Source organism: Apteryx rowi, unplaced genomic scaffold (genome assembly GCF_003343035.1).
Source record: "Apteryx rowi isolate R43461 unplaced genomic scaffold, aptRow1 scaffold_436, whole genome shotgun sequence".
NCBI lineage: Eukaryota > Metazoa > Chordata > Aves > Apterygiformes > Apterygidae > Apteryx > Apteryx rowi.
The window spans coordinates 535,955-553,793 of NW_020450690.1; the positions used below are offsets into that span (position 1 = coordinate 535,955).

The window sequence follows — 17,839 nt, forward strand, 5'->3', positions numbered from 1 at the left end:
AGACGGGGCGTGCGGGCCCGGCGGCGGCGGCGGCGCGGAGCTGTGTTTACCTTCCGGGGCGGCGGGGCCGGGTTCCGGGGCGGAGTGTGCGAAGTGACCGGCCCGGTTTCGGGCCGCCTCAGCGGGAGGAGGGAGCGGGTCCGGCGGACGGAGGGTGCGAGCCCGGCGGCCACCATGAGTGGTGAGTGGAGGGCTCGAGCGGGGCCCTCTCAGCCGCCGCGGCGCGGTCGGGGCTGGCAGCGGGCAGAGCGCGCCCCGGGGCCCCCTCCCCTCCCCTCTTCCTCTCTCCTTTCCCCTCCTCTCCTCTCCTTTCCCCTCCGCCGCGCTCCCGCTGCCCGCCCAGGCCCGGCTCGGCTCGGCTCGGCTCGGCTAGCGGCAGCGCTGCGGCCCCTTCCCCCTCCCCTCATGCCCCCGCAGGGAAGGGGCTGCAGCGGCGACCGGGCACGGGAGACTTCGGGGGAAGGCTCAGCCCCTCATCGCCGCCCCCTGCTCCTCCTTTTTGTTTCGTGGGCCTAAGCCCTCTAGAGAGGGTGTTTTACCTCATTTTAGATCCTCAGGCCTTGCCCTGAGCGGGAGGCTAGCTCAAAACACAAACGATGCTGGTCTCGGTGATCTCCATTGCCTCTATTGTGCAGAAGTGCAGGCAGTATCCCGAGAATATAAATGGCCAAGAGCTTAAAACCCCCCCCCCAAAGATCATGGACTTAAAGTACAGTTAGTGACACAGGTGAGAAGCATGATTAGTTAAAAAGTGATCCCTTACAGCACTGAAGGTGTATAGTTGCTGTTTGTCTAACTCTATCCTGAAGAGTAAGTGTCAGTCGCTGCACGTGTTGTTTTCGCTGTGTCCTCCTCCCTTCTGGGCTCAGTGTTATGGTGAAGTAGTGCGTGTGACTGTACTAAATCCAGAGATTTTTAAGGTGTCTGTGAGGGAAAACGTGTAAAAGTTTTGCGCGAGTATTAAATGTTCCTGAACTGACCTTTATGTGCCAAAAACCTTAGGAGTAGAGAAAGCAGAGCCACTTGAAAGGGCTGTAATGGGGATTTGTATGGTGGGATGGAGGAAGGAATACTCATAGACAACAGATTTTTCTTTTAAGTGTGACAGGATAAGTGGCACTTAGCACACTCAAAATACATGGACAAGTTTTCTTTTTTTTCTCTCTTTTTTTTTTTTGAAGTGGGGAGGTGCTTAAGAAAATCCTTTTCATGGGTCTACTCATATAACTTCAGTAATGGATATGTCATCTTCAAATCTGAGAGTGTTATCTTGTCTCCAGCTGAGAACCAGATTTTTAGGGTTTTTCTTCCACCCTGGTTTAACATGTAGTGAGATCTGTTGCCAAAACTAGTAAGAAAATCTGAAGAGTTAACTGGAGTCTAAATGCCATACAGTTTTATGAATAACATTCATTTGTGAAAATGAAACCAAACAAAAATGAAAATGAAAACACTTTAGTTGCATTTTTCTGTTTTGTTCTGACCTTTGTGGTAAGAAAAAAACAATATTAAAAGACTTCTTATGGAAAGAGAGGCAAGGAAAAAAGTGCTTATGGGAAAATTGTTAATTAGCATTGTGGAAAATGCAAGTAAGAGTGAAACTGTTCAAATTATGGAAAGAGAAATATTCTAAAGTGCTTCGGACTTGAACACTATGCATAGACTGAATCCTAATTCTGATGTTTTTAAGAGTCAGCATTTTCTCTGTATGCAAAACTGCAGCCCTTCAATGCATGAATTCAAGCTAGTACTAGCCCTGTGCAGATCAGGGCCTAAATCTTTTTAGGAGACCATCTTTGGGAGCTCCATTTGAATTTTGTTTTACGATTGAAAAGTCAAAATGGCACCTCTTCTGGCATAAAGCCTCATCATGTAGTTATTTTTAAAAGCTTTAATTATTTTTAACTAACGAATAGGTATAGAATTAAGTGAAGAGAAAGAATTTAATTATTTAAAAATAATAACGCCTGCTGTGACATTAAGGATAGTAGTCAAATTGCCTGGTAGCCTACCTGTGTGTAGTCCTTGCCAAGACCTTTATGAGTTTTCCACCAGTTTTGATTGGACAGTAAGATGGCATAAAGAATGTTAATTTTGCCCTTTGCTGAACTTTGCTATTCTACAATACTATACAGTATTTTTTCAGAGTAATGTAAATGGAATAGGTGAGAAAGACAAAGAAATGCGTATTGTTATTATGCTCCTTTCAGATGAAGGAGGTCGCTAATGATGACATCATCAAACTTAACCGTGTCCTTTTTTCTGTGGCTGCAACACCACTGTCTACACTTTTTTTTTTTGCCCAATTTTAGCCCTCGAAGTAAAAGGCCTGTTCCTAAAAGGTAGAAGGACCTCCTGCCTTAAAAGCTGTAGCTATTTTGAACATATTTTTTAGTTACAATGTTTTTCTAGTGGATGTGAAAGCAGCTTCCCTTTGATTTCAGTATTACTTAGTATTACTAACATTACTTACTAATTAATTAATTACTAATTACTTAACCCAGGGAAACTAGATTTATGTACTTTTCATGGCCAAACTGACAATGTTGTTTAGCATGCTTATTAACTTTTTAAAAAATTACTCAATGGGATTATTAGTGTTACCTATTAACACAGAATCTTCTATTTCTTTGTTTTTGTCTCAACTGATGTATTTGGTGGAAATGATGTATATCACCAGTCACAATCGAATTTTAAAATTAGAAAAGGGTTGCCAAAAAGAACTTAGGTTAGCTTCTGTGGGGTCTCATGCCTTTGAAAGACACTGTGAATGGAACAATACAATAGGTTTATTATGCTTCAAGTAAAAATTGTTAATGCTGGTCAAGTCCTTACCTTCTCTCTTGTTTCAGAATATACAGCATTCAATTCTAGGTGCGTAGATAATGCAGGGAAGTAGTACACCTGCCTCTGACTTCCGGAGACTGACTAAACTTCTCATTTTGTGTTACAAGGAAATAATAATCTCCTGTTAATTTGCCTTTGCCCCTTCTCAGAAGGGGAGCTGGACTTCCTATATGTGAAAATGCAATCTCAGATGTGTTGTCAGTTTTGTTTTGAAATTGTCATAAAACATGTAAAATACAGTTAATTCAGGGTGAGGTAGTATAACCATAACAATGTGATAGCATGAGGTAGTATTTAAATCAGGTCTTTGTTTCTATTGTATCTTAAACTTGTACCCTCAGATCCTGCACAAGAGAAGGCCAAAAGAATTATAGTCTGAAATGTTACATGCAAGACTCCAAATGTAGAAGAGTAGTCTGAGATCTTTGTTTTAACCTATATTCTACATGGGGTGATGAAGACAACTATACCTGTAAAGAATTGGATGAAATTCCTGTTTTCCCTTACTTGCATAATCAGTTTCTTCTGCTGTATGCATGGATATTTTTATCACAATATGGTGAGAAGTGCACTTTAAAAATAAGAAAACAGACTGTGAACCACAAAAAATGGCAAGGGTTGCAGAGGCAGGTGCAATACCTGGGGTTAATTTTTACTCTTTTTTGACTGAGTAGATGTAGGTGGGAAGAATCTCTTTAAGTTTCTCAGTTTTTCTACTTTATACTTACATTTTCACAATTATTTCTAGTCTTATGTATGAACTTCCTTTTTTAAGGGAATAGTCTAAAAATAGCCTTTTTCTGACTTTTTTTTTTTTGGAGTATGTATTTCATGCTTATATGTGTGTTACTGCACTTGTTACCACTATTTTGAATTTGTAAAAGGGTAGTTTGGTCAGTTTGTAATACGTAATTAGTCTTGAAATGAACTAGGGGGGATCACGCTTAATTGGTGCCCTTGTCTGAATGTATGCTTTTTTTTTTTTTTTTTTTTTTAAGGAGTTGATTTAGAAAATCATTATGGCTGTAGAAAAGTAAAATCTTTGATAGACTCGATAGAGATTTATTTTTACCTTCAGTCGACTTAAAACAAAAATGTTTCTAAAATTGTGTGCCAGCTACAAATACTACAGAAAAATAAAAACATTTTCTAGACTTAATACAAAGAATAAAAATATCCTCTATTTGAAAAAAATACTTAATGTTTCAATTTTCAAAAAATATTAGACTTTGTGAATATTCTTTTTTCTCAACCCACAAAATTTCTATGCTAAACACAACAATAGTAGAGTTCTGCAGACTTGTGTTGAGCAGAAATTTTGGCCAACTTGTGATACAGGCATTACATGGCCTCATAACACTGTTAATTGTGAAGATGAGCTGAACCGGTTATGGAAATTATTCGTTGTAATCATGTGCAGTCATAACTGTTATTAGGATAACCTCAAGTACAATAAAGACATGAAATATATGTTAAACTGCACTAAATCTGTATAAACTCAAGTCTGTTTGATATTGCATGCATCAGTCTTTCAGAATATTAATTAGTGTAGTGATGATCCTCTTCTGTAGGATTTGTGTGTTTATGGATTTTTTTTTTATATTGTTCACTGTGTGGTATCTAGTTGTAAAACATTTCTGTTTTATTTATTAGATACAAAGGTGTCAAAGAGATGGGAATTTAAAAACTAACCTGTACTGCATTTGGAAGACAAACTTGACCCACATGCATAGAGTTTTCGTTGGCTAGATGTTTTTCAGCTTGTGAAATTATTTACATGTTTTTGTTCTGAAGTAGCCTCAAAGTGTTAGTGTAAAAAGAAATGTTGTGTTATGCCTTATTCTCCCAGGTACATGGATAGCATAAGGCTATAGAAGAGATGAGTTTGAAACAGTACAGAATATCTGCAGGTTTGTGTATATTTGATGTTGCTGTTTATGGAGGGTTGTACTAAAAGTTTGGGTTTAATGACGCATTTTCCTTATTTTACAGTTAAGTGATTTGTTGTAAGGGATTTAGATGCGTAGGTATGTGTTTCTGTTTTTGTCAATGCATGCATGGTAAGGACAGTGAATATAATTCAATAAAACTGTAATCTCTGCAGAAGCACAGAGTGGAGTAATAGGGATTATACGAGTTAAATGTAATCTTCGTAGTGGCATAACTGGCGTAGTTGTTTGGAAGTTAGAACCTACTTGGTACTGGGTTTGTTTCTAGTGTCATCTACTAGTGTTGTGCATAGTTTGCACCTTTGGCTGAATTTGCACACATCACAGCTATTTGACTAGCAGACCCAGGGCTCTTACATCACATAACTGCACAGTTTGAGTCAGAGCTCAAAATCTCTGAAGTATGTTCTTGAAAAGCCACTGTCAATAGATAAATAAATAAATAGATAAATAAACTTTGTGAAGCTTAGCTAGCTAAGAGCTACATTGTATTTACACGTTTTTTCCTTTGTTTTCTTTATTCCGGTACCATGTATTATTAAAGACTCTGTGTGTGTGTGTGCACGTGATTTTCCCCTTGCCCCCCCCCCCAGCCCAACACTTCTCTTAAGATTTGGGGGCAGAATAGTTTAAGTAGGACAAATTCTGTCCCTGCTCAGATAGGAGGAATCTACTTTGAACGGAATTATAAAGATAATTCAACCCCCATTCTGGGGCTGGCACCTTGTAGTGGTGGACAGCAAGGAAGAGACATTTATCTTAATTTTAAGTCATGTTTATTTACTAGAGGGCTAGTGTGTGGTGTTAGATTTTTGGTATCTGGAGAAATTTAGTCATGCAGAATTTTGATACTTATCTTTCAGGCGATGTATGTGTTAGTTGAATGTTCTGTGAGAGGAGAGAAGAACAGAATGATTTTAATTCTGTGTAGGTCAGAGAGGTTTTTGTAGGATATTCTGAACCTAAGCTCAGAATAAATAAACTGTAGAGGTGATGTAGTCTAATTAACCAAAAATTTTAAACGCAGTCACAGATGTTTATAAAGGATATTCAGACAAGCCAAGTATTATACCACCTGTTTTTGAAATGACTGAGAAGTTAAACATTGTCTTGCATAGTTGGTTGTATTGTAACAAACTTTATTTTATAGGTGTTAATCAGGAAGAAGACTGTGCTGGTAGTTAATTTTTAAGGGCTTTATTGCAGCAATTGCTCTTCACCTAATTTACAATGTTTTTTTACACTAGAGGTTGTTTGACAGTAACAAGATATTCGTGCTGTCTTTCTCATTTTCCACTCCTTTCTCATGCTCCGGTGGTACACTGCTGGTAGTTGTCCCAGTACAAGACTTTATGGGATTACAGTGTAAGCCACATCATACACCTAATCCAACAACAACAACAAAAAAGTCTTATTTTTTTTCTTAAGGTAGGTCAGTTCCAGGCTTGTAATATGGCCCCAGAAGTGCTTTTGCTAACAAGCCAGGAGCAACCTGTGTTGTTTGTGCACAGTTATACTATAGTTAGTATTGCTGCTATGTATCTTATATCATGAAACCATGATCTTACTAAAATCAGACTCTAGGTTATTTTTCAGACAGTATTGCTGCATATTAGACAGATTATGTGAAACAGCAAAATAAAGTCTTATACTGCATGATTTTACTCAGAGAAAATACATTAATAAATTTAATGGAATAACTGACATGTAGGGGAAAGCTTTTCAGGGCCTCAGTGTTGACCCCAGCATATTTTTCTTAAAATACTGTTTATTTAGAAGTAATAGAATTTTGTTGAATTTTAGGTTCACAGAGCAATGACACTAAAAGACAGTTTCTTCTAGAACGGTTACTGGATGCAGTTAAACAGGTGAGAAATCCTAAACCTATTTCTACAGTATGCGTATGCTGAGTCGACAGTCCTGGCAGGAACTGTCATTGCCTTTTTTCCTCCCTTTACCAAATGAAAAAGAAATCTTGTCTTTCGTATAGTACTACAGAGCTTTTGTTTCTGCTAGAAAAAGAATATTATGCAGTACTTGTTTAAAATCCTTGCATAGGCAAATTATACTTGGGATGTTTACTATATGACTGAGGTAATTTGCAGTATACTCCAAAGGCTAAACTGGCTAACATTTTACATTTGCAGCTTGCTTTCTTCACACTAGGATTTTAGTGAATGGGTTGAAATACAGATAAAGATGGGAAGTTTGTTTTTTGTATCAACATGAAGTTTGGCAACTAGAATTTCATAAATTTGATTCAACTTAGGGGAGAGGTTGGGAGGTAAAAGAAAGCCTCCAAAGTAAGTCAACCATATGTTTTATAGATAACAGTTCTTCTGTAATTGCAGCACTGAGGCGAGTAGGAGCAGTGTTTATTTTTGTGGGTATACATTTAAAGCTTCAAAAGTAGTAACTTTTGCTCAGTTTTTGCATTCTAAATGGCCCTAAGATATTATTCTGGCTATCAAGAATATGTTTGAACTGCAAGAGTAGTCTGGCTGTGGAACATGATGCTAAAAAGCACTTTTTGGCTGCAGGCTATATTTGCCACTGCTCTGTTTTGTACCACTTCCTTTTTTTGTTATGACTTCTTGTTTTGTTCTTAAATGGAAATATTTCAGAATGTTCAGTTTCTTAGTGTAACAGAAATGTATTAAAATCTATTTATTGCAGTGTCAGATACGATTTGGAGGAAGAAAAGAAATTGCTTCAGATTCTGATAGCAGGTAAAATAGTCTAAGAAACTTTTAACATGCTTAGATTACATAAAACTACATAAAGCATATAGCACAAAAATATTTGCCATATTAAAAAAACCCTCCCATTTCCTCTTGTTTACATAGACACTGACATAGGACTCTGAATTGTTCATGTTTATAGCTTAGCAAAGCTTCTTCTTGTGGGTGAAGTTACAAGTGTTTTAAGTGGCTGCAGAGTTAATGACAAGGCATTGAATTGCAAAGTCTGAATGTGAGATTAGAATAATTTTTTCCCTAAAACCTCTTTTAAAATTAGTGCATTTGTTACCACTACACCTTTCTTTAGTGTAGCTTTACACCTAAGTCTCAAGTGTGTTTAATGCACACTCGCAAAGTTGTTCTTGTTTTTTTCCTTATTCCTGATGTGCTTAAATCTGCTTTCCTTCTTTTTCTGTACTGAAAGTTGTCCCTTTTTATTAATATAAGTAAAAAAAATTCATTTAATTCCTGTTATTTGCATCTGTTGATGTTGGATATGGCATATTAGTTTCTAAGATTTTTAAGATGATGACTGACAGACATGACTTACAATATATTTTCTATCCAATCAAGTCTTTCTCAGAATCTCACATAAATAGAACCCCAGGATTAAACTCAGTTGTTTATTGTCCCTTCCGTTATGTCCTTTAAGTTTGACTTCCTGTGTTCTTGGCAAAAATTATTCATCCATTGACTCTTCTATAAATTAGGTTGAATTCTTGCATTAAATTCTTCCTTTCCAATCCCCTCTCAATTCAGTCTTAAAGAACGTGACTAAGGTTGTGTGTTTTCATGACTTCTGGTAAGCCAACATAACAATTCCTTGCTACTAAAACGGAGAGCGGAGGAGGATTGGTATACCCCCTCAAGGTCCCTGACTTCTCTGCTAACTCACTCCCACTGCCTTTTTAAGCAAACTGTGGTGATCATCTAATCCCCTCTGAATTAATTTAATAAAAGAAAAAAATCATACAAAAGATAACTTTCTGCCATTTCAGTGAGTTAAATAATTTCAGTAAAATGTCTGGTGAATGCTACAGTTGTTCCAAGGAAGGGAAGATTGTGCTGCTGGGAGCAGTGGGAGATGTGGAAGAAAAGGAAGAAGCGCAAAGGGCTGAGAAGGCAAACCTACCTACTTCCAGGAGCAGCTTGTAATACAGCTGCATGTGGGACTACGTGCTAAAGCTGCTCCTTGACTGCTTAAGTCTGTCTGACTTCTGGTTACTAATGTCCTCTTGTCCTGCCCTTAGCTGTTTCACCTACTGTGTTGTTGGGAAACTAATTTAATGAAAAAAGTTAATAGTTTTCTATTGGACTGGCATAACGGAAACAGTTCAGTGCAGGTTTTGTTGGACAGAAGCTGGTGCAAGGGAGGAAAAGGGAAGGGGTAGCTGGGGTAAAGGGACGATGGGACTAAGCACCTTGCAGTTAGTGGTTAGAGGTATAGCCATTGGCAGAAAAGCATCAGCTAGAAATAGCTTTTTAAAATTATTTATTTTATATGGGGCAATGAAATGATGTTGCCTTTGTAGTAGGTTATGTAAACTCAGTGAGAACAAACACCTACAATGTAGAACGTTTTCTCCAGCTCTAGAACTTCTGCCTTGTTGCTAAGTTTGCTTGAAGAACTGCTTTATTGAAGTTGTTTAAGAACTTGAAGGATGACCTTTAGTATTTATCTTCTGATAAGCAGGGGAAATTAGGATTTGAAAAATATAATGCTGGTCAAATTTTACTTGTAAATATCTTCCGTAGAATTTAGTAGACATGCTGAATAATGGATTATAGCTAGGCAGTTTCAAACTTAAAAAGGAAGTGGAAATCATGTGAATAGATTTTTATTTTTATGGTGTTTTGGATTGGAACTATGCTAAATGTTGTGAGATAATTTTATAAATGAGGATAGTCTGAGAATTTGGATCAAAATCTAGTAAAATCCAAATTTTACTCCTCCAGCACTTTATTTTGTCTTTGAGATTATAACTGTTCAGAGTTCTGCTGTGTCTATATAACAGGCGACATCTTCCTGTTTTTCTGCCTTTGTTTATTTAGCAGACTCTCATGGTGCAATCTATTAAATACACTATGTACATTGGGCATTGTAGAATACTCAAATTTTTTTTAATTAGTGGCTAAATTTTCTTGTAAACTGCTGCTTTCATTTGTAGTGCACATAGATTTTTAATAATACAAACTCTTTCACAGAACAAGTTTCCATTCTGCTTTTTCTGAATTTAAAAATCAAGTGGATTTTTTTGGTCATGCATCTGCTGGAATTTCCATTTTTAACAGCACCATTTATTTTTAGCAATAATTAATCACAACTCTTCAACAATCATCTTGAGTACTGTTTGAATGATACTCAACTTTATTAGTATTTTGAAGAAAAGTTTTCCTAACATAAATGTACTGGAAAGCATTTTGTTTTAAAAGTTCTTTTGTTCATGTGACTACGCTAGATAAGCCTATTTTTCTCTCCTCCTTAAGTCTTCCTCCTCAGACTTTGTCATTTTTTTGTGTCCCAGAATAAAATTTTACAGTTCTGGAATGCTTGGAAAGAGTCCTGAGCCACTTTGTCAACTGTTTGTGTCCAACTGCTTTGACTTAGTTGAAGTATCTACAGTTCTTTGTTTTAGTAATCAGCTTTAGCAGCCAGGTGACAGCTTTCTTAAAACTTATAATTTAAGTATTTTTTATTTAACGGCAAATAAGAATTAGAGAAAGTAAAATTTCAAATAGACAGTTTGCATCCATGTGCATTATACCTTAAGCCTTACTGTTCTCTGAAGGTTACAATAATACTCCTTGTTTTGGCAGGCTGAGTTTTAAAACTGTGCTTTTGTCACAGTGTTGTTACCTATGAAAAAATTTATTTACTAACTGGATTATGTTAAAAATTCATACTTCAGTAAATTTTCAAATAGTATTGTAGAGAGCAGCATAAAAAGATGAAGATTAAACAGATCTTTAGAAAAATCTTGCTTATTTTGCTAGGCCTAAGACTTCTGAGGGGCATTAAAATGTATGTTTGAATTTGTTTTCCTTGGCTTGAAACCTGATGGATTATGATGTGATAATGCCAATAATAAAATTTTATAGAAATTGTATAGAAAGTTTTAGCATGTTTTCAGAAAATCATTGTTGGTATAGTACCAAGTATATTTATGAAAATATAACTGCATTTCATGAAAAGTAGATAAGCTGAAGCTAAAATAACATGATTAACAAGCACTCTAAAAGTTGATGATGACTTTTCAAATTGGTTGCTAATTCTTCCAAATACGTAATTTGTGCACCAATTTTGAATAGTCATGATGAGACTGTGGGTATCGGTAGGTAGCTGCTTGCAAATAATGAGATTAGCGCAAACAAAAGATCTTTTTCTCTCTCTATAAAATAATGGCTCACCCGTACATTCTCTATTCAGAGATTTGGAATAAACCGACTATATTGAAATGTAGTTGACTGTTCCTTCCACATGATTTCTGTAATAATTACGTTGCAGAGTCACTTGCTTGTGTGCTCAGTTTGAAGCCGTGTTACAGCATGGTCTGAAGAGGAGCCGAGGATTAGCATTGACAGCAGCAGCAATCAAACAGGCAGCAGGTTTCTCCAGTAAAACTGAAACAGGTAATTCATTAATCATAACCATTCTATTTTAAAATGTTAAGAAGTATAAGCAATTGATATAATTTCTAATGGGAGTTGTAAGAAACGAACCAAACTGCAGGCTGTTGTTAGCATAGTTGGTACTTGGAGTCTCATTATGTTGTGAAAACAGTTATTGCTCTTTTAATCTAGTTTAACTTTCATAACAAGTTTTGCTAGAAATTTCGATATTTGGAAATCTGCGGTTCCTACAGTTCCATCATGAAAAATATCATTGGCAATTTTATCTTGACATCTGATAGGGATAAGCATTGTGTAACTGTGCTTTTTACATTTATACTGTTACAGTTTCATTCTTAACTGTATTTTACTCTGTTCTTTGATTGCCGTTTCATTTCACCATAGCATCAGGAATGTTTAACCTTTAAGTACTGATGTCATTTTTAAAAACAAAACTTAGATTGCTTATGTTGGAGGGGTTGTTTTTTATTACTTTCTCCACTTCTTTTTAAATTGATTCCTTTCTTTTTGTTGCCTTCTCATCACCTTTAAGTTCCCCTTATTTTCTCATCAAAAATATGTGCAGTTGTTTCATCTTCATCAGTTTTGCTGTGAAGTTTGGCATATAAGGGGTCTTTCAACTTAAACTGGATACACATTTTATAGTAAGGCATTTCTTTTTGGCTTTTCAAAATCCCTTGAGTGTAACATGTATCAGAATTGTTTCCGTGGTACTAAAATTATTAATGCACTGTGATCTCTAACTTATAACCCGTTATACTACACAACTGCATAGATTGATATATTGTTTGTTTTTTTTTAATTGCTATATCAATATATTTGTTCCCCGTTGATGATGGGGCGAAATGTTGGATCTTGTGTGCTGACTTTCCTGTTAATGTGTTTGAGCCTACAGACTTAGCTTTCTTGAGGAGATAAAATAGTTACGCTTTTAGAGAAGTTTTTGAGCTTCCCATGTTCAACTCCTTTACCTAGTAGTGGGTGGGATGCAACACTTGTAGGTTCTGAATGAACAAGTAAGGAAAATTCAGATGTTTATACAACTGTTACAGCATTTCAGCTTTATATGCCTTTTTCCCCTTATGTGTGTGCAGTGAGTGGATTGGGTACTCTGTGGTCTCTTTCAGTCTCTGGGTAGTTTCCATTCTGTTTCGTTACCTCTTTAATGGGTAGAGATTTGGTTATCTACTTTTTTTTTTTCTCAGCTTGTTGTTGAGTCTTGTGCTTTGGTGCAGAGAACGCTTTGCCCTCTTATGCTCTCTATGATTTATGCAAATTGTTCTACGTTGAATTTGAATAATTTCATATGATCCTTATGATTTCTCTCCTGTCTATTATTAATGTCAAGGATGTATGAAATTCTTGGTTCTGTCTTTTGAGATCTTTTAGTCTTCAAATGTAGGAAGCTGCATCTCTGCTATTTGGGAACTTTATAGCAATTTAGCTATGTATTTGCGTATATATACAGTCTCTTATTTGTGGGCTTGTAAATGAGATGACGTGGAGGTAGAGGAGAAAATCAGGAAAGTGATTTATGGTTGGCGAATAGAAGAAGAAGGAGGAAACATTTTTACTGCTTGAAGTTTTAAGAGTGAGCAACATATGGAAGTTCAAGAATAAGAATGTGGCTGCTTTGCAGCAATCAAACTGAGCATTGTATAATGACAAAGAGTAGTAGTGTTTTTTTTAATGGAAATTACTGAGTACCACTGTATTTATTTTTCTGAATTATAGGGTTTTTTTTTGTTTTTTTTTTGAAAACAGTTAACAAAGTACCTCTTTGTCACTTTCAGGCAGATGATTCTGGTATGATCTATGTTTGGTTCTGTCTCACATGATCACAGGTATCATCTTTTTCTTTAACACAGTGGAATACTGGTGTTTAGGCTGCACATCCAGGCTTTCACAGTAGAAAAATTATTCAGTAGCACTTTTCATTTGGAATTAACAAATACTTATTAACAAATCTGACATTCAGAAGGTTATAAAAAAAAGTATAGTTGTCCTTTTTGCATCCAATATTTTTAAAATTTTACTTTGTCTTTCTTATTTGAAAATAAAAGTTTTAAATAGAAACTCCAGAAGAAATTAACTAGAATTATCACTTAAAAAACCTACTTTTTTTATTTATTTAATATTGACGAATTCTGACAGCAATCCGATTTGATATCAATGAGTGTCATGGTCATGACAGGCACATACAACTCTTTTATTCTCATAAATTAAACAATCAAAACAAAAACAGCAAACAACAAAACTGGATTTCATCTTTGATTTGCAGCAATGTGAGAGTCCCTTCATTTAACTCCAGTTAAAGTTATGTGAGACTACTATAGCTGATGTCAAAAAATGGTTGCATTCCTTGCAGTATTCACTTTTTTTATTCATATTAGGACAATATTGTTGAAAGGTTCTAAATAACTGAACTCATTCTCTCCCATCATCTCCAGCCACTCTGTTAATACTACAGTGGCTTTATTAGAGGTTCCAGACTCTCTGAAACCTTTCTGTCAGTGAAATTTTTATAACAGTGTTGTTTCTGCACTGAATCGGAAGATGATAGACTAACTCGTGTTGGAAGGATCCTCAGATCTCTAGTTCAACCTTCTGCTTGATGCAAGGATCATTGACCAGGTTGCTCAGGGCTTTTTCCATTTGGGCCTTGAAAACCTCCAAGGACTGCTCAACCTCTTTGGGTAACCTTTTCCAACATTTGACTGTCCTCATGGTGAAAAAGGTTTTTCTTATATCCCATCCGAACCTTTCTTGTTTCAAGTTATGCCTGTTGTCTCTTGTCTTCCCACTATGTGCTGCTGTAAAGGGCCTGAATCCTGCTTCTTGATGACTTTCTAGGTATTGGAGGGCTCCTAGATTTACGTCTTTATATATCATAGATTAATTATGAATGGTGGGGCATTGTAGAATGACACTGAGGGCTAATATAGTAATAAAAATATTAGTTGCTGTTGTTAGAAATGAGAATGACTAAGGCATATGTAATATAAAATTAACTTATTGATACTCTGAATTAAAGCAAAAAGAACTAGTATTTCCAGCCATAGCAAAGAATGTTGTACCACAAGACACTCATGAGAAATACAAAACTGTTTTCTAATCAATTGACAAAACAATCACTTAAATGTACAATGGCTACACAGTGTAAAATGCCATCTTTATTCTTTTTGCATCAGAAGGCACTGAATCTGCCTTCAGAACTGATTTCTATGCTCTGTGCATAGCTTCAGACATTACTACTATTTGATATATATCTGCTTAATGATATAATATGTGGCATTGTATTTGTTGGAACTGTGATATTATTAAAATTGCACTTTTTTTTTTTTTTTTACAAAATGATTAATACTTCGGTGAATTGTGTAACTTCAGTGTTTTGTCTGCCTACAATACAGTGGTACAAACTGTATTGGACCGAAAATAGATCTTACTTCTGAATACCATGTATTGAATTATTTGCTATGAAAAATAATATCACCTGTTAAGATTCTGATTTTTTGGTTTAACTCTGCTCTCAGAGAGGAGAATGACGTAGTGATTTGAAAATCCCAGTTACACTACTGTTTTTGTAGTGTATGTCATGGAGGGATCTGAAGTATGGAATGTCTCTACCCAGTTTCCATTGGATAGATTTTGATTAAAAACTGATGATGATCCAAAGTTTGAAGATTTTCAAAATCCTAGATATCTGTAAATAATCACGGTGCTAGGAAACACTGAGTTTCACTCTAAGCACAAGGGGAAATCTGCTTGTTTTCTCTATTCCTGTAATATTTTCACTTCCTTCTTTAGCATTGTTTTAAGTTTTAGTAAGACAGAAGAATGAACTTCATTGGTCCCCAAAACCAAAATCGTTAAATCACTGTAGTCTTGATACAAATGCAGCATCTTAAAGAATTTTTTATTTTTAGATATGCACACATTTTATTTTTGTAATGCAGATGCAAATAAATTGAAATCAAATGGGTAGAACATATGATATTTGAATGTTCTTATATATTCTATGGACCTCCTTATCCTTTCCATGTCAATCTGACTAGTCTTAGTTCAGCAAATTATACTTCTGGTTTTGCGTGAGTAACTCTACATTGTTAGTAAAGTATTGCAATTGTGCAATAATTTGCATGATGTTTACTGAAATCTAAGATAATGCTGGATTAAACCAATGATCCTTTGAGTCCAATACTTTAGCATTTTAGAGAAACATAAAGTCCCTTGAAGTGGAAACTTGAGAGCTATGTGACTGCGTGGAAATTTTTTCTCACCCTTTTATGTGGTTGCTGTATTTTGCACAGGTTATTCCATTTAGAAGAACTATGGGGTATTCTTATATTACTGTCAGACCTGTTTGGCAAAAATTTTAGATAGTGGTTCTAATTTGGTTTTATATGTTTAGGTTTCTAAAATAGCTTTTCTAACCTGTATGTGACTTTCAGCAGAGATTAAGAAACAAAGCCATATCCCCAAATGATCCTATTTCACCAAGAGAAGACATAATCTGTAGTGAAAACCTATTCAAAGCCTGACCGTGTGCACTTTTATTTAGTGGAGAGAAGGAGAAGCGTCATGGATGGCCTTTTCTTAAAACTTTTAACTGCATTAAAAAATAAAAATCTTAGGTGATAAACATGGAGAGACAGGCTCAATCTCTTCTTAGCTGTCACATGTGAATTTTTTCATGCCTCTTTGAGGAAATTTGATACCCTTCTTTAAACTTTTATGCCATCTGCATGGAGGTTATGATCGAAAGTCAGCATAATATTTGAACTGATGTTGTACCACTCATTCCTACAACAGAATTATTTTTCCCTTTGTTACCTTAAAAAATGTTGACCAAAGACATTCATTAAACTGTCAAAAGGAGCACCTGCATTTTTTCCCTGAAAGATAGATGTGTTTTAAATTTTCTGTAGAATGTCCGAGTTTCTCAAATCTGTTTTTCCTCCTTTTTCCTCCTTCAAGGCCTGTCTGCCTTTGGTTGAATCTGTTAATATGTTACTAATTGCATACATTAACAGCCTTCTAACTGTTCTAGTTATCTGACAATTCTGGTTATACAAAAGCAAAACCACATGAAACCTATTGTTAATATTAGTTTTTAATGTACTTTCAAGAAGTATTTTATGCAACATTAATGGCTAATGATTGCCAAACTTTACCATATAATAATGATTCAAAAGGCTTACAGAATAAATTATGTGATGTTTGGTTATTCTTTTCACCCTGAGAAAATGGGAAGATGTGATTTGGAATAAATATGTCCTTAAAATATATGCTTTTATTCAGTTAAGAAACAGGACCTTGTAAAATACCATTTTTTAAAAATTGTGCAAGCACAATTACTGACATGTAGATTTTTGTTACATCCAATTGAGAAATTTGAAGCAATTATACAATTATATAAGCACTTATAAAAAATAGTTTTATCAATGTTTGGAGGCAGGGCAAGGAAAGTATTTAGAGGAAAGATGAATTGTTGCCATTAAATTTAACTTTTTTTCATCATTTTAAATAGTAATTCTCTGAAGATTCTGGAGCCACCGGTTCCCTTGGAACTGGCTTTTAACATTTGGCAGTCAGCAGTAAAATAGAGTTCTAGAATGTTTTCTTTTCTTTTAATAGTATGTTCCCAGCTAAACATGTGTATGGGTGAAATACTGTTTAAATGCACTTTAAAATGTGAATTCTCTTTAAAAATGTAAGGTAGAATGTGTGTGTTTGGATTTTTTTTTTTTTAATGAACTAAAATGTTCCAAGTGCTTAAATAGCCTAAATTCTCTAGAAGTAAACAACCTACTTAACTGGAGAGTTACAAGAAGACGGTAACTAATTCATCTTTGTTCAGTGTTGTATCCAATTAGCTTTTTGTTTTGTAAAATTGCATAATAGATGCACTCAAATGGAAGGAATTGGAGGTAATTTATCAAGTATGAAACACTATTTATGTTGATTTTGAAGTAAGACTGGATGAAACTTGTAAAATAAACTTCAGTAGAAGAAAGTAAGATAGAAAAAAACATGAGCATTGAGGGTTTATTTTTGTTTTTTCCAGAACCAGTGTTTTGGTATTATGTGAAAGAAGTTCTGAATAAACATGAACTGCAGCGCTTTTATTCCCTGAAGGCAATTACTACAGATATTGGTAGAGGCCGGGCTTGGTTGCGCTGTGCATTGAATGAACATTCTCTGGAAAGATATGTTCACATGCTGCTTGCAGATAAGAATCGGCTGAGGTACTGTATTTGGTATCTTTGTAATGTAGGAAATGTGCATATATTGACAAACGAAGTATTAAGACAGAATATATATGCAACTGTAACAAAACACCACATTAATCAGTATTCTAGTGAAGCTGCATAACATCCTGCTTTCGTTTATTTTTTTAAATTTTGATAGCCTCTGAGATAGCCTACTTCAGCATTTGAGCTGAAGCTTCACATTCTTGCATGTGAAGATATTGACTTCTATCCTCCTATTCATTTCCATCCTCTTCCCCAATTCCCTTCCCTACTCTTTCAAGAGTTTTCCTCGCTGAGACCTTGACACTATGCTTTGAGGTGCCTCTCTCATTCCCACAAAATAGCGTACTATTGCAGCCTCTGTCTCTGTCTGATGAATCCATCAGTGGTAATTGCCTGTACGGAGAGGCTCGCCCTG

The 17,839-nt window shown here is 35.7% G+C and overlaps 1 protein-coding gene across 9 annotated transcripts in view; it reads left to right on the forward strand.

Annotated features, from left to right (window-relative positions):
• Nucleotides 1–36: 36 nt before the first annotated feature.
• Nucleotides 37–17,839, forward strand: part of SNX29 (sorting nexin 29) — a 158,866-nt gene continuing 141,063 nt past the window's right edge. For 8 of the 9 annotated variants that reach the window (XR_003255306.1, XM_026076630.1, XM_026076635.1 and 5 more), the window contains exons 1-5: nucleotides 4,712–4,757; nucleotides 6,600–6,664; nucleotides 7,473–7,525; nucleotides 11,043–11,167; nucleotides 17,235–17,415. Coding sequence is in view for 8 of the 9 variants with exons in the window: in XM_026076630.1 (XP_025932415.1) it covers nucleotides 4,727–4,757; nucleotides 6,600–6,664; nucleotides 7,473–7,525; nucleotides 11,043–11,167; nucleotides 17,235–17,415 (455 nt within the window). In the remaining variant the exon portion in view is untranslated. Of the gene's footprint in view, nucleotides 182–4,711; nucleotides 4,758–6,599; nucleotides 6,665–7,472; nucleotides 7,526–11,042; nucleotides 11,168–17,234; nucleotides 17,416–17,839 lie in introns of those variants that run through there. The other variant, XM_026076631.1, reaches the window with a different exon arrangement.